The 23,414-nt window shown below is 47.3% G+C and overlaps 2 protein-coding genes and 4 non-coding genes across 7 annotated transcripts in view; 1 reads left to right on the top strand and 5 right to left on the bottom strand.

Annotated features, from left to right (window-relative positions):
- On the bottom strand, positions 1-6,064 carry Rpl3 (ribosomal protein L3). Its single transcript, XM_075959862.1, has 10 exons — positions 5,879-6,064; positions 5,039-5,231; positions 4,169-4,337; positions 2,997-3,132; positions 2,227-2,413; positions 1,616-1,776; positions 823-924; positions 468-563; positions 193-312; positions 1-101 (listed from the first exon to the last, which is right to left on the bottom strand). Exons 1-10 carry the CDS (start codon positions 5,879-5,881, stop codon positions 57-59), a joined length of 1,212 nt encoding a protein of 403 aa, XP_075815977.1. The 5' UTR covers positions 5,882-6,064; the 3' UTR covers positions 1-56.
- LOC142845312 (small nucleolar RNA U83B) lies at positions 639-732 on the bottom strand. Its single transcript, XR_012909872.1, has one exon. It is a non-coding gene; the product is annotated as a small nucleolar RNA U83B (small nucleolar RNA).
- On the bottom strand, positions 2,080-2,171 carry LOC142845313 (small nucleolar RNA U83B). The gene has a single exon (XR_012909873.1). It is a non-coding gene; the product is annotated as a small nucleolar RNA U83B (small nucleolar RNA).
- On the bottom strand, positions 3,133-3,187 carry LOC142845320 (small nucleolar RNA U82P). Its single transcript, XR_012909880.1, has one exon. It is a non-coding gene; the product is annotated as a small nucleolar RNA U82P (small nucleolar RNA).
- On the bottom strand, positions 5,419-5,480 carry LOC142845293 (small nucleolar RNA SNORD43). The gene has a single exon (XR_012909853.1). It is a non-coding gene; the product is annotated as a small nucleolar RNA SNORD43 (small nucleolar RNA).
- Positions 6,065-18,515: 12,451 nt separating the features above from the next.
- Syngr1 (synaptogyrin 1) overlaps positions 18,516-23,414 on the top strand; it is a 28,126-nt gene continuing 23,227 nt past the window's right edge. Inside the window, exon 1 of one of the 2 annotated variants that reach the window (XM_075959860.1) lies at positions 18,516-18,674. In XM_075959860.1, coding sequence (XP_075815975.1) covers positions 18,576-18,674 — 99 coding nt within the window. In that variant the 5' untranslated portion in view covers positions 18,516-18,575. The remainder of the gene's footprint in view (positions 18,675-23,414) is intronic. The other variant, XM_075959859.1, reaches the window with a different exon arrangement.

The raw sequence follows: 23,414 nt of genomic DNA, 5'->3' as shown, positions 1-23,414 counted from the left end.
TTTCACTGAAAAAGTTTTTATTGAGACCAACCACACCAGTCAAGCAAATTCTGGCATTAAGCACCTTCCTCCTTGGCAATGCGGTCTTTCTTGAGTGGTCCCTGTGAGAGAAACAGGAGTTTGTCAGTCTAAATCCTAAACAGCCATGTGGGCAAAACAGCCAAAACAAAACTGGAACATGAAGGTCCTTACCATGAATGCTTTCTTCTCCTCCATGGTCTGGAAACGACCGTGGCCAAACTTGGAGGTGGTGTCAATGAATTTCAGGTCAATCTTCTCCAGAGCCCGCCGTTTGGTCTGCACCAGCAAGGACTGTGGCACACAAAAAAAATTGGTTAGTGACACCCAGAGCCAGTTCAGTAGCACAATATGCAGAACTCATGCAAACTGTGGAAACTGCTATGTGGGGTCAGGTTCCACTCCTACGACAGGCCAGTATTTCCACAGCTAAGGACCCTGGGTTTTACCTTGCGGAGTGTGAGCACTCGCTTCTTGGTTCCCACCACACAGCCTTTGAGCATGATGAAGTCATTGGTTACCTCACCATAATGGACAAAGCCACCCTAGGGAATCATAAAAAGTTACTGGTCAGTGCAAATTAAGAAGCCAGTTACATACAGCCAACCATGATCAGCAAAGCTGTTCTCAGAAGGAAGGCAACAGGGAATGGTTCCTCAGTTTCACTCGGGCGCTGTGCCCAGCGCACATTCCAGAGCCTCATCACAGAACAGCTATGATGGATCCCCACCCCTCTAGGAACTACTACAGGGGTCATGAAAGCCAAGTGCCACCCCACAAAAGCATCTGGGTGTCAGCACTCACCAGTGGGTTGATGCTCTTGTCAGAAAGGTCATAGTCGGTAGATGCATTGTTCTTGATCAGCTTGCCATCCTTGATAAGGTAGCCCTGGCCAATCTTGTAAATCTGAAAATACCATCAACAACTGAGAAAGCAGTCCTAGGAACCAGGTCAATAACACTGAGGTGCTAGCAACTAGCCTAGTACCCAGACTCTGAAAGCAGAAAGTCCACAGGTTTCCAGGTAGATAGGACAATACACAAATGTGTACTATCCAAAGGTCAAAGTGCTCTTCAATTAGCTACATGAGCCTAAAAACTAATGCTAAACTAAAAACTAATGGAGAGATGGCTCAGAGGTTAAGAGCACTGACTGCTCTTCCAGAGGTCCTGAGTTCAATTCCCAGCAACCACATGGTGGCTTACAGCCATCTATGAGACCTGGCACCCCCTTCTGGCTTGCAGGCACATGTGGAAGGAATGCTATACACATAATATAATAAATATCAAAAAAAAAACTAATGCTAGACATAACGGCAGCTCACTCCAATAATCCTGAGGTCTGTCACAACCTCCAAGGTCATGCAGAAACATTGCTTATAAAATGAACCTTTAAAAAAATCTCCCTGGAGCCAGGTCGATGTGAGTTCAAGGCCAGGCGGGTCTACAGAGCAAATGCCAGGTCAGGCTCCAAAGCTAGAGAAACTTTCTCAAAAAATTCAAACAAAACTCCCCACCTGGGAAAGGGTTGGGGCTGTGGGTTCCGCCCGACTGCCCCACCTGCAGGATGGATCCCAGCCAGCCTTGTCACATCTCACCTTCTTGTTGATTTCTGTCCGATGATGGTAGCCTTTCTGCCCAGCCCGAGCCACAGAGAAGGCCACTCGGGCAGGGTGCCAAGCGCCAATACAGGCAACCTTGCGCAACCCTCGATGGGTCTTGCGGGGCAGTTTCTTTGTATGCCAACGACTGGTCACCCCTAAAGAGAACGTGTCATTTTTAGAAGGGACCGGGGTACAACTCTGTTCCTCCCTGTGCGTGCCCAACTGGTTTTTATGAGTTACTTTTGGGAAAAAAAACACTAATTATCTGCCAAAAGGTGAGTGAAGATCAGATCACATTTCACATCTGATTTTATCTGCAGCATCAATGTCTGCATATCACAGAGAGAGAGAGCTTAAGGCCAGGCCATGCCATGTCTTTGATTTTAAGGCAGTTTAACATTTAGTGTTCACCAGTAAACTCAACTGTCATCCCACTCCTTAGAACCTAGACAAGGGATGCTATTCTCAGAAGGAAGGCAACAGGGAATGCTTCCACAGTGTTACTCGGGTGCTGTGTACAGCACATTCCAGAGTCTCATCATAGAATAGCTAGGTCACCCCCCATGTTATCACCCACAGAACCACAACCTGCTACCAAAGCTTACCTTTGTAGCCTTTGCCTTTTGTCACTCCAATGACGTCAATCATCTCATCCTGCCCAAACACCTGGTTCACAGGAACCTGCTGCTCCAGCCTCTCCCGGGCCCAGTCTAGCTTCTCAGCCACAGTGCCCCCATTTAGCTGGATCTCCATCAAGTGTGCCTTCTTCTGGCGCAGAGGAAGCAGACGCATCTAGAAGAGGAGAAAGCTCAGATCAGGTTGACAGCAAAGCAACCTTACAATCCCACTTCTAACCACTGAGTTAAGAGTGTTTGGCTGATATGAGATAGCTGTACTTAAATGGTTCCTGTAATCCACCTTACCAGCCCTGTGTTTTGAAAACAAAATACACAGCCCAAGCTCACAACTTCATTTTAATATGTGAGTTTCAAGTTGAGCAAGGGATACAGCAAGATACCTGACACTGAGAAGCCTGAATTGTAATTAACAGCCTGAAATATCCAACTAAATAACTGTCATTACAGCCCAGTGCCAGCACCTTACAAGGATCCAGGCTAAGCATTGATTGCTGCCATGAATCACCAGTGTGCTGATTAAATGAAACTTAAGATGGAGTAAAGTGCCACAGTGCCCTCTGCTGGTCGGTAACACCATGAGATTAAGTACTACACATGGGCAATAGTCAAGTTCACGCAGCAATTAAGCTGCTACCTGGACAAGACACCTGAAATGTCCTAATACCCCCAAGTCTCAGATAATAAAATACCTATGAATGACAGAAAAACCTCACTCCTAGGTCGCAGTAGGTGCTCACCTGAGTGTGGGCAATTATGCGGATGACCTGGCAGTACTTCTTCATGCTGTTGAAGTCCTTCTCCAGCTGTTTCTTGCCCATGTCATCCTGCCATTTCTTACAGTATTTGGTGAAGGCCTTCTTCTTAGATTTGTGCCTTCAGGAGCAGAGCAGAGTTGGGGGAGGAGCCCGGTGCAGGCCATCGTCACCATTGTAAGGGGTGAGAGGAAGGCACACTGGCACCATGTGGGCATGAGGCTCATTGCTGGCTTCTAAGGAGCCTTTTCCACCAGCAAGCGGAGCCTGGATGGAGCTCATCGGGCAGAGCCGAGCGGAGCTGAGCAGAGGTCCACAGGTTAATGAAAGCCACACATATACAGAAAACAGTTCTTGCTCCAAGGCACCATAATCTCCCCTTTTCTACCCAAGGGATCACCTCACTAAAATATTAGGGATCAGGCAGAGGCAGGAGACTTGTCTGGTACAGCTAAGGCTCCAGGTTCAATCTCCAAACCCCAACGAACCTCAACTAAAGAGGCAGAATGAGTAGACATGTCTACTTTCTAGCCTTTTTTTTAAAAAAGGACTTATTTAGTATGTATACAACACTCTGCCTCTATGTATGCCCGTACGCCAGAAGAGGGCACCAGATCTCACTAGAGAGTTGTGAGCCACCATGTGGTTGCTGGGAATTGAACTCAGGACCTCTGGAAGAATAGCCAGTGCTCTTAACCCCTGAACCATCTCTCCAGCCCTTACTTTCTAGCTTTATCTGCTATTTTTCAGTATCAAAACAATGCCAAACCCACTAGGTTGGTTGGAGTCAAGATTTCGGGTCAAACAAAAACCAAAATAAATACAGATCTGTCTTCACAACCTTTGATGAAGGTCCTAAGAAACCCAGCACTAGGGAAGCAAAGGCAGGCAAATCGCCAGGTGTTCTGGAGTTCCTGGTTAGGGCTACAGAGAATCTGCCGGCTGGGCTGTGGTGGCACACATCTAATCCTGGCACTCCCATTGAAAGGGGAGCGCGGAGCTGTGGGTGCTAGCCTGGTATAAAGAGTGAGTTATAAGACATACTCCAAAGAGGTAAACCCTGTCTCAAAAATACTAAAGGTGGAGGAAAAAGAAGAAACCCAGTACAACGTCCACAAGATCCTAAATTGCACCTCCCCAGTGTTCCCCCTCCTTACCAGTTCTTGTAGAACCGCCTTTTGCACTCATCACTGATGTGCTCAGCAAATACTGTCTTGAAGGTGCGGAGACCTCGTGGGGTTTCGACATATCCCACGATGCCTACAACTACCATAGGTGGTGTTTCCACAATGGTTACAGCCTCCACGACTTCTTTCTTGTTTACCTCTGTGAAGGCAAACAGGCATCAGTGTGTACACAACTACCGACATTCTAATGCCCACTCAGCCAAAAAGGCTCGCTGCCTCCGTACCAACTATTCGGTCTGGCCTTCAGCACTGCTCTCTACATCCTCAGGCTCCCCAAGGAGCTTTCACTGCAGTTGAACCCTAAGGTCCCAGGTTCCACAATACCTCGACTACACTTGTTCTGTGTACTCGTTGGTAGTATAGAACAGACATTACATCAGGCAGCAACTATCATCACCTATAATCCCCAGCATTCAGGAAGCTGGCTTTGATAAAATACCTCAGCTTCACCCTACATTTGAAATAAGCTTTGCCACGAGGCCATACTGGCCTGGTTTCAGATCTCTTTATAATCAGTCCAGACATCAAACAAGTGTCTAAACAGACATAGGAACAAACCTTAAAGCTCCGAATATGTGAGGCAGCAGCTGCTTTTAGGACTAACTCGGCTTTGATGCCCAGGCATGCACATGGTTAGGAATGACCAACTATGGACTTTGCCCCCACAGGATTTTGAATGGGCCCTATCTGCCTAGCACGGCCATTCTTAGTCTCATTAAGTGGGCACTGTCACCCCTCAGCTTCAGAGGCGGAACACCTGCTGTGGGGCTTTACAAATTCATTGCAGGCACCATTTCTGAACATACCCTGCCAAGTTGTACAAAGTAATTTTTTACGTACTGGATCCTGGTCTGTCAACCTCTCGGACAATGTGGGTCATGCCAGCCTTGTAGCCTAGAAAGGCTGTAAGGTGAACAGGCTTGGAAGGGTCATCCTTGGGGAAGCTCTTCACTTTCCCACGATGCCTGCTGCTGCGCTTCCGCGGCAAGAAGCCCAAGGACCCATGCCTGGGAGCGGAGAATTTCCTGTGAGACTGGGGGAGAGAGAATAATCATTACCACAGGGCCTTCTCAACTGCTCTGGTCAACCCTACCACTTAACCATTAGTCCCTGGAGAGCATGCCCCTTTACATGTGTGAGCTCTCACGACGCCCTGGTAAATGGCCACATGGCGCTTCGAAAGCCAGCATTTACGGGTAGGCCTCTCGAATTCCCAACGCCAAATCAGAACATGACAATCAGCACAGAGTTTCTGTCCGCCCGTCAAAAGGTTCATCATTTGTAGCTTCTGGGAACTCGGGAGACCCAGTTCCTTTCGCGGAATCAGGTCCCAAATGGGAATTCGCACAATAACCCCCGTTTTAGTCAAGGCAATCCAAAGCACACGAAATTTCCCACCACGCTATCAATACGCACTTTTGGAATAAACTGATGTCAAGAACCAAAAATAACTCGTTTTAAATCGAGGGACCTTTAGGCTTGGGCTCAAGGAAAGGCCTCTCCCACAGGCTCAGGCCGGCCCTCCGCACGCATTCTCAATAGAGATCTAGGGCCCGTCGCGGCCACCGCCACGTTCTTTGTTCTCCGAAAGCACCTTCCCAGTCATGGGGAGACCACGATGGCGCCCAGTGGACCACGCTAGCAGACAACCAAGGGGACGCCCGCCTTTGACACACGTACCATCTTTCCTCACACGCCGCCGCCGATAGAGGACGGCCAGGCCTTGGGGCAGACTATATAAAGCCTCCTGATGACTCCGCCCACTCAGCGTGCGAGCGTGCTGCCGCAGAGGCCGTCGGATTGAAGTACGCGCAACGAACGTTCCTTTCCCGCCCACTCCGGATTGACAAGTAGCGTCGGTACGGCAAGTGGTTGGGTTCAAACGTTGCAAAAAAGCCTCATAAACGCTGCGGTTTCTAATGTAATGAATCTACGGCGCTCTGCAGCAGCCAAACTTGATGGTAATGAGGCAAAATGGCTGCGTTGTTTGTGTTGGTGTGCTACGCTGTCACCTCTAGAATTCAGTCTCCAGGTGCTGTCCCTTATAACTCTACAGAATGTCGAAAGCAACGTCGTTGAGGCAGGCTTTAGTTAGATGGAACTGGATGAAACGCGTATGCTCTCTGACTAGCCAGTGATTTTAATGCAACAACGACCTGCCTTTAATACGCCATAATTTCGGGCACACTTCTTTCAAGTTCGGTCTCTGCCATTCCAGCACCTACATGCCATGCCCCGTTCACATTTTGTTCTTTCCTTTTCTTTTTTCTTTTTAATTTTTAAACGTGTATTGGTGTTTTGCCTGCATGTCCGCCTGTCTGTCCTTGTGAGGGTGTTAAATCCCCTGGAACTGGAGTTACAGACACTTGTGAGCCGCCGTGTGGGTGCTGGACTTGAACCCCTGGTCCGGAAGCCGGAAGAGCAGTCAGTAATCTTAACTGCTGAGCCATCGGTCCAGCCCCTTAATTTTTAGGTTTGTTTGTTTGTTTTGTTTTTCGAGACAGGGTTTCTCTGTGGCTTTGGAACCTGTCCTGGAACTAGCTCTGTAGACCAGGCTGGTCTCAAACTCACAGAGATCCGCCTGCCTCTGCCTCCCGAGTGCTGGGATTAAAGGCGTGCGCCACCATCGCCCGGCTTAATTTTTAGATTTATTCATGTTATGTGAGTGTATGAGTATTTTGCCAAGGTGTATGTATGTGTACCATGTGTGTCCCTGGCATCTGCAGAAGTCAGAAGAGGGTATCAGACCCTGGAACTGGAGCTACAGACAGTTGGGAGTGCGGTAAACTAAACCCCGGGCCCCTGGGATAGCAGCAAGTTTCCTTAACGACTGAACCATCTCTCCAGATTTAATATATATTATATAATATATTATATATATATATATATTTGTTTTTAGGAGTGTGAATATAGCTTTATTAAAGAAAAGTAAGAAAGACATTCTGAAAGTAGGGGTACCAAGTACAGAACATCCTTTAAACCGATATCTAGCACACGCCTTCAATCCCAGCACTTGGGAGGCAAAGGCAGGCAGGTATCTGAGTTTGAGGCCAACCTGGTCTACATAGGTAGCTGCAAGCCAGCCAAGGCTATGTGGTGAGACTCTGTCACAAAATAATAAAATAAAATAAAAATTTAACACTTAAAAAGGTAGAACTTTTGGGTTAGGACTTGTGCTTCAGTTGGTAGAGTCTTTGCCTAGAATACACGAAACTAGTACAGTGTAAAGACAGGCATGGTGTTCATATCTGTAATCCTAGTAATCCGGAGAATCAGGATTTATAGGTTGTTCTTGGCTACATATTGAGTCTGAAGCGAACCTGGAATACAAATGACCCTGTTTCAGAAACTAAAATAAAGGCTTGACAGATGGCTTGTTGATTAAGACTGCGTACTGCTTTTCCAGATGACTCCAGCTACCGTGAATCAGACATCTTCCGGCATTCTCAGGCACCTGTGCAAGCATGCACATATGGAGACACAAAAATAAAATCTAGCCCGGTATGGGGACACACAGTGCAAGGCCAGCCTGGTGTACCCAGTGAGACTCTGTCTCAAAACAAACCAGACAAGGTTTCCCTGTGTAACCCGGACTGTCCTGGAACTCTGTCGACCAGATTGGCCTCGAACTCACAGAGATCCACCTTCCTCTGCTTCCTGGGATTAAAGACTTTAAAGGCCTGCTGTTGGATGCCTGGCCACCTGGCCAAAAATCTCTTAAACACAAGAAGAGACCTGAAAGTGAGACCAGTGCTCTCCCAGTAAGCTACATCCTTAGCCCTTGGCTATTTGTTGTTGTTGTTGTTTGTTTGTTTTTTCCTAGACAGGGTTTCTCTGTAGCTTGGAGCCTGTCCTGGAACTAGCTCTTGTAGACCAGGCTAGCCTCAAACTCACAGACCTCTGCCTGCCTCTGCCTCCCGAGTGCTGGGATTAAAGGCGTGCGCCACCACCGCCCAGCCAGGCTTGTCTGTTTGTTTTTGGTTTGTGGTATGGCCTTGTTTTTGTTTTGTGGTATGTGCAGCCTAAGGTCGCCTCAAACTCTGGGTCTCCCTAAGATGTCTCCTAAGTGCTGAATTCCAGGCTTATATTGCCACATCCAGTCCCAGCTTCAGACATTTTTGAAAACACCGAGCCAAGCTGGAGACTTGCTTTACCAAAAATAGTAAACATATTACAAATTCACAGTAGTGAAAACAATGTGGCAGGGAAAAGAAAGAAAAAAGGAATAGAACATAGACATCAGAGGTGTCAATTGTCAATTTTTGTTTGCTTTTGTTTTTGTTTTTCGAGATAGGATTTCTCTGTGTAGCCCTGGCTGTCCTGGAATTCTTTTTTTTTTTTTTTGGTTTTTCGAGACAGGGTTTCTCTGTGGTTTTTGGAACCCTGGAATTCATTTTGTATACCAGTCTGGCCTTAAATTTTTGCGTGCACACACACACACACACACACACACGCATGAATATACACAGTGAACAACAATGCTAACACACATTGAAAAAGATTTTTCAAAGAAATTGTTATTTTTATGTGTATAGGTGTTTTGCCTACATGTATGCTTGTATACCACATGCATGCAACGCCTCCAGATACCCTGGAACTGGAATTATAGCTGGTTGTGAGCCTTCATGTGGATGCTGGAATTGAACTCCTGTCTTCTGCAAGAGCAGCTAATGTACTTAACCACTGACCCATTTCTCCAGCCCCCACCACCAACAGATACTTTTGACCCCAGAATCTTAGAAACACAAGCCGTAAAGAATAAAGTAATTAATTATATTTGGTTATGTCAAAATTAAGGGTTTGTTTTGTTTTTTGAGATAGGGTTTCTCTGTAGCTTTGGAGTCTGTCCTGGAACTAGCTCTTGTAGACCAGGCTGGCCTAGAACTCACAGAGATCCGCCTGCCTCTGCCTCCCGAGTGCTGGAACTAAAGGCATGAGCCACCACTGCCCGGCCAGGTTGGTATGTTTTACATCCTCTGTAAATATGTAAACTTATCCACAGAGAGGCAATATTGAGAGCCATACCAAGTCCAAGCAGTCTGGCAAAACCCAGGCTGTCAGCCAAGCAAATGCTCTTCGCTTTCTTTGAAGAATCAGCCAGAAATGACAATTTTTGAACATACAGTGGCAGGAACATTCAGCTAAAATCATCTGGACAGGTTCTGCAAGGTGGGTGATCCTGTGAAGGAGCTTGCAGACACCCTGGAAGACCCGAATTCTATCCTAGTGACTCAGAACCAACGCCCACAGGAAGTCCTCTAAGCTCCACAAGCGCTGTGACACACACAGATACTTTTCTGAAAATCTGAACAGACACCACTTGCAGGAGAAAAACAAAAAACCCAAAGTCTAAAACTTCATCTAAACTTCTCAGCTGATTCAAATAGGAACTGGTCAAAAGCTGTCATATGACTCCCCTTTCTCTGGGGTGCTGATAGCCCTGAGATGATGAATGCTTCTCTTTTCAGGTCACTTTTGAAAAGCTTGTCATTAGCATGCGCTAGTTACACGTAATAGTGGTTTTCACTGTGACTCCTTTGTGCATATGTATAACACGCTGCAACTGAGCTTATCCCTTATTGCCCTCCCACTCTTGCCGCTCACCTTTCTCTTCCCAAATAGTTCTTTTTCCACATTCATGTCTTTCCTGTTCTAATTGTTGGTGGCCCAGTGAGTTTTATTAGAATTACTTCTGGGGTCATGGGTAGTAATTTAATATATGGGTGAAGAATGAGTATCTTAGCAGTGGCTACACCACTGAAGAAAGTGTCCCTCTCCTAGCAACCACTTAGCAGTCTTTAAATCATCTTGGAGAGATGGGCATCTGTGAAGTCTTCTACTCTTCTTGTAATTGGATGATGACAGGACAGATCTTGTGCTGGAAATCACAGAGAATTCAAGACTGCAGTGGCCACATCATTCCCGGAGGACCGCATTCTGCTACCCTATCACCGTGTTTGTTGTTGTTGTTGTGCGTGTGTCTATGTGTGGTGTATGTGTGTGTTTATGTATCTTTGTCTTGTGTGTGTGTGTCTGTTTATTTTTGAGGCAGAGTCTCATTTATCCCAGCCTGGTCTCAAGATCACTACTTGTATAGCTAAGGATGGCTATTCCTGATCCTCCTGCTTCTACCTAAGAGAGCTAGATTACATACATATATGTGCCTTCACACTTATTTTTGGGGTAGTGCTGGGGATTGAACCCAGGATTTTGTGCTTGCTATGGAAGCCAGAAGAGCTATATATCTAGTCCAATTCACATTTGTTTTTATTATTGTATTTAGTATATAAGTGTTTTGCTTTTGTATGTGTGTCTGTGTGTGCCTAAAGCCCATGAAGGCCTGTAAAAGGTATCTGGAGTTACAGACTATTGTGAGCCACTATATGGGTGTTAGGAATTGAACCTGGGTCCTCTGGAAGAAGAGCCAGTGTTTTTAACTACTGAGCTTTTAGTCTTTTAACTTTCTAGTCCCTTGTTTATTTAGATATTTATTATAGCGTTCTGCCTGCATGTATGCCTGAGTGCCAGAAGAGGGCACCAGATCGCATAACAGTTGGTTGTGAACATCCTGGTAGCAGGGAATTTGAACCTCTGGAAGAGTAGCCTGGGCTCTTAACTTCTTTTTTTTTTTTTTTTCGAGACAGGGTTTCTCTGTGGCTTTGGAGCTTGTCCTGGAACTAGCTCTGTAGACCAGGCTGGCCTCGAACTCACAGAGATCCGCCTGCCTCTGCCTCCTAAGTGCTGGGATTAAAGGCGTGCACCCCCCTCTTTTTTTCAAGACAGGGTTTCTCTGTGTAGCCCTGGCTGTCCTGGAACTAGTTCTGTAGATCAGGCTTTCTTTGAATTCACAGAGATCCTCCTACTTCTGCCTCCCTGGGATTAAAGGTGTGCGCCACCACTGCCTGGCTTAGTTGTTTTTATTTTTTAATTTTACTCCTTCCCTTCTCTCTTGTTATTATTAGTTCTTCTTCTTCTTCTTCTTCTTCTTCTTCTTCTTCTTCTTCTTCTTCTTCTTCTTCTTCTTCTTCTTCTTCTTCTTGTTATTATTAGTGTGTATGTATGGTGTGTGTGTGTTGCTTTCAAGGAGATCAAAAGGGGATCGAATCTTCTGGAATTGGAATTACTAAATTACAATGGTTGTGAGTCACAGTATAAGCGCTAGGAACTGAACTAAGGTCCTCCGCAAGAGCAGCAAGTCATCTCTCTTAACTGCTGAGCCCTTCTTTTAATTTTTTATCTTTCGAACAGAGGGCTCACCAGGTGGCTGCAGTGAGTGTGTATGCTAGGCTATTCTGAAACTCACTCAGCTCCACCTGTCTCTGCCTCCACAGTGCTGTTTGTTTACACCTTATTTGTTAGGTTTTTTTCTAGATAGGGTCTCTGTTAGGTAGTCCTGGCTATCCTGGTACTCACCAGTAGACCAGGCTGGCCTTGAACTCAGAGACCTGCCTTCCTCTTGCTTCCTCTTTATTTTTGACAGATTCTCTCAAAGAACCTGGAGACAGAAGCCATTTGGGATAGGCAATATGGCTAGCCAGTAAGTTCCCAAGATTTGTCTGTCTCTACCTCCTAGCTCTGGGATTACAAGTGTGTCTCTACCATATATAATTTTTTTAATATGAATGTTTGGGATTGAAACTGGGGTCCTAAGCAATGCAAGCTCTGTACCTACTGAGTCATTTCCCTGGCTTGATGGGAAACTTTTGAAGGCAAACATAAGGAGGATGTGTTTTCTTTGTAACTTTTTAAATTTATTTATGTATTTATTTTATATGTATGGTCTGTGTATGGGTGTGTACACCGGAATGCAGATGCCCACGGAGACTATAGGCAACAGATCCCTCTGGAGCTGGAGTTACAGGTTATGAGTCACCCAGTGTGACTGCTGGGATCTGAACTCTGGCCCACTGCAAGAGCAGTGTTTGCTCCCTGCCCCTCTCTCTGGTCTATTTGTTCTTTTGAGACAGTCTCAAGTAGCCCAGGCTGACCGGAACTTAAGTGCTGAAGCCAACCTTGAACTGCTTCTCCAGTCTCTACCTTCCAGATTCTAGGATTACAGCCAACCTGGTTTAGCAATAAGAAGGGTTACACAAGACATTTTTTTAATATTTATTTATTTATTATGTGTACAATATTCTGTCTGTGTGCATGTCTGCAGGCCAGAAGAGGGCACCAGACCTCATTACAGAGGGTTGTGAGCCACCATGTGGTTGCCGGGAATTGAACTCAGGACCTTTGGAAGAGCAGGCAATGCTCTTAACCACTGAGCCATCTCTCCAGCCCCACACAAGACATTTTGAAACTATAGTTTTGCCAGGCGATGGTGGCGCACACCTTTAATCCCAGCACTCAGGAGGCAGAGGCAGGCAGATCTCTGTGAGTTCGAGACCAGCCTGGTCTACAGAGCTAGTTCTAGGACAGGCTCCAAAGCCACAGTGAAACCTTGTCTCCAAAAAACCAAAATTATAGTCTTTTGCCAGAGGGCTTAATAGCCAAGATGATGCTACTCTGATGGGGAGTAGTGCTGCTTTTCGGATGTCCTCCCAGAAGTCCTTTCGGTATACGGTGTCCAGAGCCTCTGAGCAGGATCAAGGCTGAGGTTCCAGTACCCTCATTAGCATACAAAAAGAGAACATGAGTCCAAGAGCTTTAGGGGCCGCGTGGCAGGAAGCAGGACCAGGACATATACATAGACTCGCATATCTATTTCACCAGGAGCAAGTACATATGGTGAATACATCCTCTCTAACTGATTGGCAGGGGCCCTTCACACGGAATGCCTGTGGGAGTGTGGTAGGTGGGTGTGAAGGCACCCCCAGATGGCTCCTTATAGTCTGCTATATCCTTCACAAAGTGGTCTATGCCTTTAATCCAACACTGGGGAGGCAGAAGAAGGTGAATCTCTGTGAGTTCGAGGCCATCCTGGTCTACAGAGCTAGTTCCAGGACAGCTAAGGCTGTTACACAGAGAAACTCTGTAACAAACAAATCTCCCCCCAAAAAAACCTAATAAGTAAATAAAATAAATAAATATGAGGGCTGGCAAATAAAAATAGATATGAGGCCCCTCCAAGCCTGATGACCTGAGTTCAATCCTCAGAACTCACTTAGTAGAAGAAAAGAACTGACTCTGAGCAGCCAACTGATCTCTACACACATGATAAATACAATAGCAACATATTAAAAACAGGGTCTTGAGAGCTAGCCCAGTGGTTAAGAGCACCGGCTGCTCTAGTGGACTCCCGGCACCCATATGGTGGCTCACAATGGCCTGTATTTTGAATCCCAGTGAATCTGACGCTCTCATCTGGCCTCCATGGTCACTGCAATACAGGGTACACAGACAAACATGCAGGCAAAACACCCATACACGTAAAAAATAAAAAAAGTTTTAATTAAAAATAAATGGAACGGGGGTGGGGGGCTGGAGAGATGGCTCAATGGTTAAGAGCAGTGGCTGCTCTTCCAGAGGTCCTGAGTTCAATTCCCAGCAACCACATGGTGGCTCACAACCATCTGTAATGAGATCTGGTGCCCTCTTCTGGCCTTCAGGCACACATGGTGGCAGAATGTTGTATACATAATAAATAAATGAATAAAAAACAATAAATAAATGGAACAGCTGTTGCTGGGCTTTAAGCTCAGCCCAGTCCCTGCTGTTGACGTAGCTTACTCCTGAGCCTGTCTGCCTCCCCAGCGGTTTGGGCCTGGATCTGTTCTGGCCAGGCTTGTCCTTTCATCCCTGTAGCTGGCTCCATCTTCACTATCAATGCTGATCTCCAGTGATCTCTACAGCAATATCCTCTTCCCTGAAGCTGGTTTGGTTCCTTATCTGATTAAGGCTGACTCTATTTGCATTTCTGTCGGCCCTCTTCTGAAACACCTTCAAGGACGACAACGCAGTAGCCTGTCACTGCACACTCCTTGTGTACAGCACTTACGTGCAGCCGGCTTGAGTGAGTTACTGTGCAATGTGTGACAAGAGAGTTAATTTTAGTAAGTAAGATTAGAATAAGAGCAGCTGCGTTTACCTTAGCTCGATCACTGAGGTAGGCAGGATTATCTGGCAAACAGGTGCTGTTGAAACTGCTCCACCTTATGAATTCATTGTTACTGGATAAATTCTGATACCAGGGAAAGACAGCAACGTGTTTGTTTACATTGTGGCATAGAACTCGGGACAAGGTCAAGACGGACAAGATGGAGAATGTTTCAACAACCTTCAAGAATGCTTAGTAAGGAGCTGGAGAGATGGCTTAGTGGCTAAGAGCACTGGTTGCACTTCCAGAGGTCCTGAGTTCAGTTCCCAGCACCCACATGGTGGCTCACACCCATCTGTAACGAGATCTGGCATGTAGGCATACATGCAGAGGAATACTGTATATATAATAAATAAATAAATATTAAAAAAAAAGAATTGGGGGGCCTGGAGAGATGGCTCAGAGGTTAAGAGCATTGCCTGCTCTTCCAAAGGTCCTGAGTTCAATTCCCAGCAACCACATGGTGGCTCACAGCCATCTGTAATGGGGTTTGGTGCCCTCTTCTGGCCTGCAGGCATACACACAGACAGAATATTGTATACATAATAAATAAATAAATATTAAAAAAAAATAATTGGCATAAGAACAGACAGGAAGACCATTGGAACAGAATAGAAGACCCAGCTATCAATCCACACATCTTTGAACACCTGATATTTGATAAAGAAGCAAAAAATATCAAATGGAAAAAAGAAAGCATATTTAACATGTAGAAAAATGAAAATAGACCCATATCTATCACCATGCACAAAACTCAAGTCCAAATGGATCAAAGACCTCAACATAAAGCCAGCCACACTGAACCTTATAGAAGAGAAAGTGGGAAGTACACTTGAATGCATTGGCACAGGGAAACACTTCCTAAATAGAACCCCAACAGCTCAGACACTGAGAGAAACAATTAATAAATGGGACCTCCTGAAACTGAAAAGCTTCTGTAAAGCAAAGGACATGGTCAACAAGACAAAACAACAACCTACAGAAGGGGAAAAGATCTTCACTAACCCCACATCAGACAGAGGTCTGATCTCCAAAATATACAAAGAACTCAAGAAATTGGACACCAGCCGGGCGGTGGTGGCGCACGCCTTTAATCCCAGCACTTGGGAGGCAGAGGCAGGCGGATCTCTGTGAGTTCGAGACCAGCCTGGTCTACAAGAGCTAGTTCCAGGACAGGCTCCAAAACCACAGAGAAACCCTGTCTCGAAAACCCCCCCCCCCAAAAAAAAGAAATTGGACACCAAAAGAACACATAATCCAATAAAAAATGGAGTACAGACCTAAACAGAGAACTCTCAACAGAGGAATCTAAAATGGCTGAAAGACACTTAAGGAAATGTTCAACATCTTTAGTCATCAGAGAAATGCAAATCAAAACAACTCTGAGATTCCATCTTACACCTGTAAGAATGGCCAAGAGCAAAAACACTGATGACAACTTATGCTCGAGAGGTTGTGGGGAAAAGGAACACTTCTGTATTGTTGGTGGGAGCACAAGCTGGTACAACTCCTTTGGATGTCAGTGTGGCGATTTCTCAGAAAATTAGGAAACAACCTTCCTCAAGACCTAGTAATACCACTTTTGGGTATATATCCAGAGGATGCTCAATCGTACCACAAGGACATGTGCTCGACTATGTTCTTAACAGCATTGTTTGTCATAGCCAGAACCTGCAAACAACCTAAATGCCCCTCAACCAAAGAATGGATAAGGAAAATATGGTACATTTACACAATGGAGTACTACACAGCAGAAAAAATAACAACAGCTTGAATTTTGCAGGACAATGGATGAAGCTAGAAAACATTATTATTTTTTTAATTTATTTATATTTATTTATTATGTATACAATCTTCTGTGTGTTTGCTTGCAGGCCAGGAGGGGGCACCAGACCCCATTACAGATGGTTGTGAGCCACCATGTGGTTGCTGGGAATTGAACTCAGGACGTTTGGAAGAGCAGGCAAACCTCTCTTAACCTCTGAGCCATCTCTCCAGCCCCTAGAAAACATTATTTTGAGTGAGGTAACCCAGACACAGAAAGACAATTATCAGATGTACTCACTCATAGGTGGTTTTTAAACATAAAGCAAAGAAAGCCAGCCTACAAAGCACAATCCCAGAGAATTTAGACAACAATATGGGCACTAAGAGAGACTTACATAGATCTAATCTACATGGGAAGTAGAAAGTAGAAAAAGACAAGATCTCCTGAGTAAATTGGGAGCAAGGGGACCTTGGGGGAGGATTAAAGTGGGGAGGGGAGAGGCAGGGAGGGGAGCAGAGAAAAACACAGAGCTCAATAAATATCAATAAAATAATTTAAAAAAAAAGAATGTGTAGTGAGCCGGAGTGGTGGTGGCACATACCTTTAATCCCAGCACTAGGGAGGCAGATCTCTATGAGTTCGAGGCCAGCCTGGGTGGGCTCCAAGAGCTAGTTCCAGGACAGGTTTCAAAGGTACAGAGAAACCCTGTCTCGAAAAAAAAAATACAGGTTGGCTGCTCAGTCCAGGAACCCTCCTGGCCACACACAGCTTTGTGCTTCTGAGCAAATGCTGAGCCAGGTGTGGTAGCTCATGACTGAGATCTCAGCTCACAAGATTGCCCCAAGTTTGAGCTGAGCATGGGCTACATAGTGAGTCTGATGACTGTGTGAGACCTTGTTATAAAACAAAAGAGCTGGAGAGCACTTGTTGCTCTTGTGGTAGACCAGAGTTTGGCTCCCAGTTCTAGGGGATCCCAGCCCTCTTCTGGTCTCCCCAGGCATTGCATTTATATGGTGCACATACAAACATGAAGGCAAATGTTAATGCAAGATAAATGAGCTGGGTGGCTGTGGCATCCAACTTTTGGGAGGCAGAGGCAGGCAGATCTCAGTGAGTTCAAGGCCAGCCTGGTCTACCAAGCAAGTTCCTGGAAGCCAGGACTGTTACATAGAGAAATCCTGTCTCAAAAAAATGAATAAATAGCCGGGTGGTGGTGGCTCACGCCTTTAATCCCAGCACTCGGGAGGCAGAGGCAGGTGGATCTCTGTGAGTTCGAGGCCAGCCTGGACTACAAGAGCTAGTGCCAGGACAGGCTCCAAAGCTACAGAGAAACCGTGTCTTGAAAAACTAAAAAAAAAAAAAAAAAAAAAAAAAAAAAAGAATAAATAAATGAAGGAAGGAAGAAAAAAGACAAAAATTCTGCCTATGCACAAAGTTACAAAGATTTTCTCTTGCTTTCTTCTAGAAGTTTATATATATATATATATATAAACTTATATATATGTATATATACACTTTATATATAGCATAGTATAACAGCTGCCTCAAAGATTTCTCATTGCAGATGTATATGGTAACACAGGCCTGAAACACCGTAGTTGGAATGAAGAAGCAAGAGGATTGAAGTTCAAAATCATCCCCCTCCATATGGCATGGTGAGTTCCAGAAGTCAGCCTAGACTACAAGAGATGCTGTCTGAAAAACAACAAATTCTGGAGCCCTTAGGTCAAATTGTGTAGGGATAGATGGGGGGTTAGGGGGAGAAGGGTAGGACTATGATGAGGGCTAGGGTGTATTTATTGACCACCTATTGTTTGTGAGGACTTTGGATATAGCAAACAAGACATAACTTGGCCAGATGCGCAGCCCACAGACACGCAGAGGAGACAATGGAAGAAATAATTACATAATTAATTACTTGATTAAGGAAAGAAGCAGGGAGCTGTGGTGTAGGGGAAGGGAATCTCACAAGATCTGTGGTTTCCCGCTCCCCCAGCTTTTGCCTCCCTTACGGGTCCCACTAGACGGGAGTGGGGGGTTGGGGGGTGCGCAAGTATGACGTCATCGGTGGAGCTAGGAGGCAAAGGGGTTCTGGGGGCCAGAGGTTCTGCAGGTCTCTTAGAGCGGGTCATTCCTGAAGCCAGCGATTTAGCGGCGCGTTCATCGACCAACGTACTGTCAAACAGAGCCCCTTCACTCTATTTGAGGAAGACAGCGACAGGAAAGGCAAATAAACAACAAGCAAACAAACAAATAACGAAGAGGGTTTCCTGGAGAGCTACAGCTTGGAGTGCTCCCGAAGGCGGGGACGCGTCTGCACACCGACCCAGCACCACCTTGCAGACAGAGACCATCCCACTCACGAGGAGCTAGCCGGGCACCGAGACCCCCACAGCAGCACGCGCTCCCCGAGCGCGCGCTCCCGAGAGCCTCGCCTGCCCGGCACGAACGCCCCCTAGCGGGAGCTCCGGACCACGCCTGCCGCGCGCAGGAGAGGGGGCGGGGGCGCCACGCACGCGCACGGGTTGGCGGCGCGCGCCGAGCGGGGGGCGCCGCGCGGTGCAGCCACGATGGAAGGGGGTGCGTACGGAGCGGGCAAAGCCGGGGGCGCCTTCGACCCTTACACCCTGGTGCGGCAGCCACACACCATCCTGCGTGTCGTGTCTTGGGTAAGGACGTAGCAAGGCTGGCTGGGGCTCTGGGCGCCGGCGAGCGGTGCGACCTCACCTGGCCGGGCCGGCCCTGCCGGTGCAGCGGATCCCGTCCGCACGCTGCTTCCCCGGCCATCGCCGCCGAGTTCCTCAGCCCTATCGCCGTGACCTCCAAGCTGTCGCTGCTTTGCGGCTAGCAGCGCGGCTCGCGCGCGTCCGTGGGGACGGAGCGCGAGTTCAAGGCCGCTTTTGGGGGGCGCGGATCAGGGCGTGGATCTTCTCGGTAGGGCGCACGCCGCACCTGCCGCTCGCGTTCGGGGCGAGGACCGCAAACCAGGTTTTGTTGCTCATCCCACACGCTGCAGAGCCCTGAGTGTGGTGCTGGATACCGGGGTTCCTCCAAGACCTGCATCTGCTAAGCCGCGTGACCTTGGGCAGGGAACCACCCAAGAAAAGATCGGGGAAGCGAGGGATTCAGTTCCGAGCTGGGTGGGGAGCGTCACCTCTTTTGTCATGCTTTAGTGTCTCGATTTATAGGGGTGGGAGGAGCCTCCTTGAGGCCCCCTTGGGCTCTGACATTTTGTGAATAGGCGATACTCCCACCTCCAGCCGCAGCATACACCTGAGTGGCGCCTAGGTGTTGTCTGGAGAAAGGTCCCTTCCACGCAATGGAGAGCAGGGAGGGCGGTCTGTTTGCAACCTTCTGCCCACCAAATCGGTGCAGGACCTCCAGAGCTGAGTGGGGCTCAGCTCAGACCTGGGGTGTGGGGCAAAAACAGCTTGAAGGGAGAGGCTCTGGGGCTTTGCACCGGAGGGAGAGGAGGTCTGAGGGCTGTGATGTCCTTTGGGGTTGGCTGGCTTCGTGGAGGAGGGTTTTGCCCCTGCAAGTCTGGGGCTCGCTCCTGAAGGGCTAAGACCGAAAGAACCTGGATTGGTGACATAGGTTAGGGACCCTTGGGGTTGTGATTGAAGTCAGCTGTGACCTAGGCTTGCTGAGGTGCCCCTCTCTCCTGGTTTTCAGGGCCATATCAGGGTCTGATGGGTGCAATGGCTTGGGATTTATTCTGGTCTTAGAAAATGTTTAAATGTCCTCCTTATGGAGAGCCTTGTTTCTGGCACTCTTTATGGCCATGCAGCCCAGATATGTCCATAAGGATTTGTGACCCTGAATTTCTTTATTCTTGTCACTCCCCATATTGCAGAAGTCCCTGCAGGCCCTAGGTAAAGTGGGAATCCTCGTCTTCTTCTGACTTCTCTGGGGCACCTGGCTGTGAGAGGGAAGCTTGGTGAGGGGGTGTGGGCGTTTCTTGTGCTTGGGTCATTTCTCCCCGCGATGGCTTCATTTAGCAAAGCTTTATTGAGTCTGCCAGGCCCGAAGGGAAGGCTGCATGACTCAGGCTCAGCCCTGATGCTCAGGGAGCCCACAGTCCTACCGGGGAGGGAGCCAGGACAGGGTCTTCCTGCTGTGGAATTGGGGTGCTTCTTGGAGGTGATGTCGTTTTGGGTCTAGTGGGATGCAGAGGCCATACACTTGTATACATGGGGTAAAAGGAGGACCTGGTGAGCAGGAGGGGGGAATTAACTAGATCTAGCACCTACTCAGTGATCCTTGAGAACGGCAGGCAAGCATTCGAATCCAAGTCTTGTTGCCAAAGGACTGGGTTTCTGCTGCAGGGGAGATTGCCAATCCTGTAGTTTCCAGGTTATGAGTGATCAAGTCTAACTCCAGCCCAAAGATCTCCATGATCTCCCAGCCCTGCTCAGGCACCTGGATTCTAGGTGCTTTATACTTTTAGCAAAGGTGTGTACTATAGGCTAGAGAAAAATGTTTTTAAAATCTAGATAAAAAGCTTTGATCCTGGGTGGCAGTGACACACACCTTTGATTCCTGCACTCTGGAGGCAGAGGCTGGTTGATCTGTGAGTTCAAGGCCAGCCTGGTCTACAGAGTGAGTTCCAGGACAGCCAGGACTCTGACACAGAGAAACACCCACACCCTAAAAAAGAAAAGCTTTGAGCAATGACCTCTACCTGTAATCTCAGTACTCAGGACTTAGAGGTTGGAGGATCAAGAGTTCAAGGCCAGCCTCAATTACATAGCCAGTTAGAGCCAACCTGGGCTACAGGAGATTGTCTAAAAATAAGATAAAGACCTTCCCCCTCTACCTGATCATTAAAGTAATACCTGCTGGTTATTGGAAAGCACAAAAATCGTGCATGGTGATTATAACATGGGATATATTATACCACTGACGTACACCTTTAGAAAGGATGAAGATGAGCCTGGGGGTGTAGTTAGTGGCAGACCCCTTGCCTAACAAGTGTTAAGGCCCTGGTCTCTAACCTCAGTTCTGGGGCGGAAAAGGGAAAAGAAAGAATGAGAGAGAGAGGGTAAATTTCATGTCATGCCGTCTTGTTTCCATCCCACCTTATTCAGTCTGTGGTATGTAGAGACATCCTAACAAATTCTGGAGTGGCTCCCCAATGCCAGAGTTCACGTGGAGGGTTTTTTTTTTGTTTGTTTGTTTAATTGGGGGAAGGGGATGGGGAAAGGGGGAGGTGAGTGGGAGAGACTGGTCTCTGGGGACAGGAGCAGTGGAAGAGAAGAGACAGAGAGAGAAGGGGGAAGAGACACAGAGAGAATGAGAGACACACAGGCCCACCTTTTAGAAGGGAACGTAGTGAATGTGCACAGGAGCTGCTCTTAGTGGCTGCAGTTGAGGATGCATCCTGTCAGGACCCCAAGGGCAGGCCAGTACTGATGCCTGAATACTAACAATGGGGCCACCAATGCCCTCTCTCATCTACTGTGGGGTCTGACAGCCCTAGACTTCTCCATGGAGTTAAGGGCACCGATTTGTTCAGGTTTGCTGTAATTTTCCTGGCTTTAGCATAGCCCCAGATTCCCAGGCCACTCAGTCCTGTACAAGCTAGGGCCACTGGTACCCAGGACTCCACTGCAGCTACGGTCCCAGCACACAGACTAGTGGGTTTGTAGAAGTTGTACCAGATCGTTTTTTCCTGTTTTTACAAAAGATGGCCTTGAGACTCTTACCGTGCAAACGTTGGGGCCTCGCTCAATGTGGACCTTGAGTCCCTGGAGCCCCTTGACTGAAGCTGTCTCTACTCTTCCCTGTCACTCCTTCCCCCAGGCTGGGCAAGGCCAGACTGCACCTGATGGGGATGGCCGGGTTGGGACATCGTCCAGGGCAACTGCAAGCTGCTGCCTCCATCTGCTTTTTAATTCTGCTCTCCCCCATCCCTACATTTTTTTTTAAAGGCAGGATCTTTTATAGCTCAGGCTGGCCTCAAACTTGGTCTGTAACTAGAAATGACCTTGGATTGATTCACCTGCCTCCACCTCCCTCTGGCTAGAATTATAGGCTACGAGGCAACACTCGATTTTGTTAAGTGATGGCGATGGAACTCAGGGCTTCTTGCATGCTGGGCAAACTCTTTACCAACTAGGTCACATCTTTAGTCCGCTTAAATGTTTTTAAAGTTTATTTTTTAGTTTTTTAATTTTTTTTAAATATTTATTTATTATGTATACAATATTCTGTTGGCGTGTATGCCTAAAGGCCAGAAGAGGGCACCAGACCTCATTACAGATGGTTGTGAGCCACCATGTGGTTGCTGGGAATTGAACTCAGGACCTTTGGAAGAGCAGGCAATGCTCTTAACCACTGAGCCATCTCTCCAGCCCCCAAGTTTTTTAATTTTTTGATTGTTTTTCTGAGACAAAGTTTCTCTATATAACATTCCAGGCTAAGTTTGTGTCTATGTGTGTGCACCTTTGTGAGGGGGATTCGGGAGACAAAAGAGATTATCTGATATGCCGGAGTTGGAATTGAAGCATTATGAACCTCCTAGGATGCTGGGAACTGGGTACTGGCACTCTAAAGAACAGCAAGTTGCCGGGCGGTGGTGGCGCATGCCTTTAATCCCAGCACTTGGGAGGCAGAGGCAGGCGGATCTCTGTGAGTTTGAGACCAGCTTGGTCTACAAGAGCTAGTTCCAGGACAGGCTCCTAAACCACAGAGAAACCCTGTCTCGAAAAACAAAAACAAACAAACAAAAAGAACAGCAAGTTGTCTTAACTGCAGAGTGGTCTCTCCAGAACTTTCCACTTTTTGTGGTCATTTTTCTTTCGAGACAAGGTTTCTCTGTGTAACCCCAGCTGTCCTGGAACTTGCTTTGTAGATCAGGCTTTAGACCTGAACTCAGAGATCCACCTGGATTAAAGGTGTGCGCCAGCCACTACACCCAGATGGACTGATAGACTGATTTTTTTTGAGTACTCAGGGAGAATTCAGTAAGTATAGTGGGGCTCTCCCTCCCCTCGTGACAGGCTTTCTCTGTGTAGCTCTGGCTGTCCTAGAACTCACTTCGTAGCTGAGTCTGGTCTTGAGATCCTCCTGCCTCTGCTGGGATTCAAGGTGTGCATCTCCACACCTGGTTTCTTTCCCCCATTTTTAGGTTAGCAACAAGCTCAGCCAGGTGACTCTCTAGGTCGAGGAACATCCGGGCTGCAGGGCTTCATGCTCCTTGCGCTCTCTGCAGATGTCTCCCGGAGTCCTGGCTCGCAGTTGTGTCTGGGGGCATGTGTCCTGGTTGGAGGTATGTTGTCACGTTCAGTCGGCTTTCTCCCAGTGTCAGGCACACTCTGGCACCTAGACAGGAAGGCTTGACATCTGTGACTGTCCATCCTGGAGCCCTCCTGGCCTCTCTGATGGGGCCAACTCTTGGACTCCCGTGT

Source organism: Microtus pennsylvanicus, chromosome 2, assembly GCF_037038515.1.
Source record: "Microtus pennsylvanicus isolate mMicPen1 chromosome 2, mMicPen1.hap1, whole genome shotgun sequence".
Lineage (NCBI taxonomy): Eukaryota > Metazoa > Chordata > Mammalia > Rodentia > Cricetidae > Microtus > Microtus pennsylvanicus.
The sequence above is the reverse complement of the archived record's forward strand: the minus strand, read 5'-3'. Positions and strand labels throughout refer to the sequence as shown.

Coding starts and splice junctions, on each gene's coding strand:
- Rpl3 (XM_075959862.1), bottom strand. Junction 3,133..4,168: donor AGGCGGTTCTACAAGAACTG/GTAAGGAGGGGG, acceptor CTGCTCCTGAAG/GCACAAATCTAAGAAGAAGG. Junction 1,777..2,226: donor AAAAGGCAAAGGCTACAAAG/GTAAGCTTTGGT, acceptor CGTTCTCTTTAG/GGGTGACCAGTCGTTGGCAT.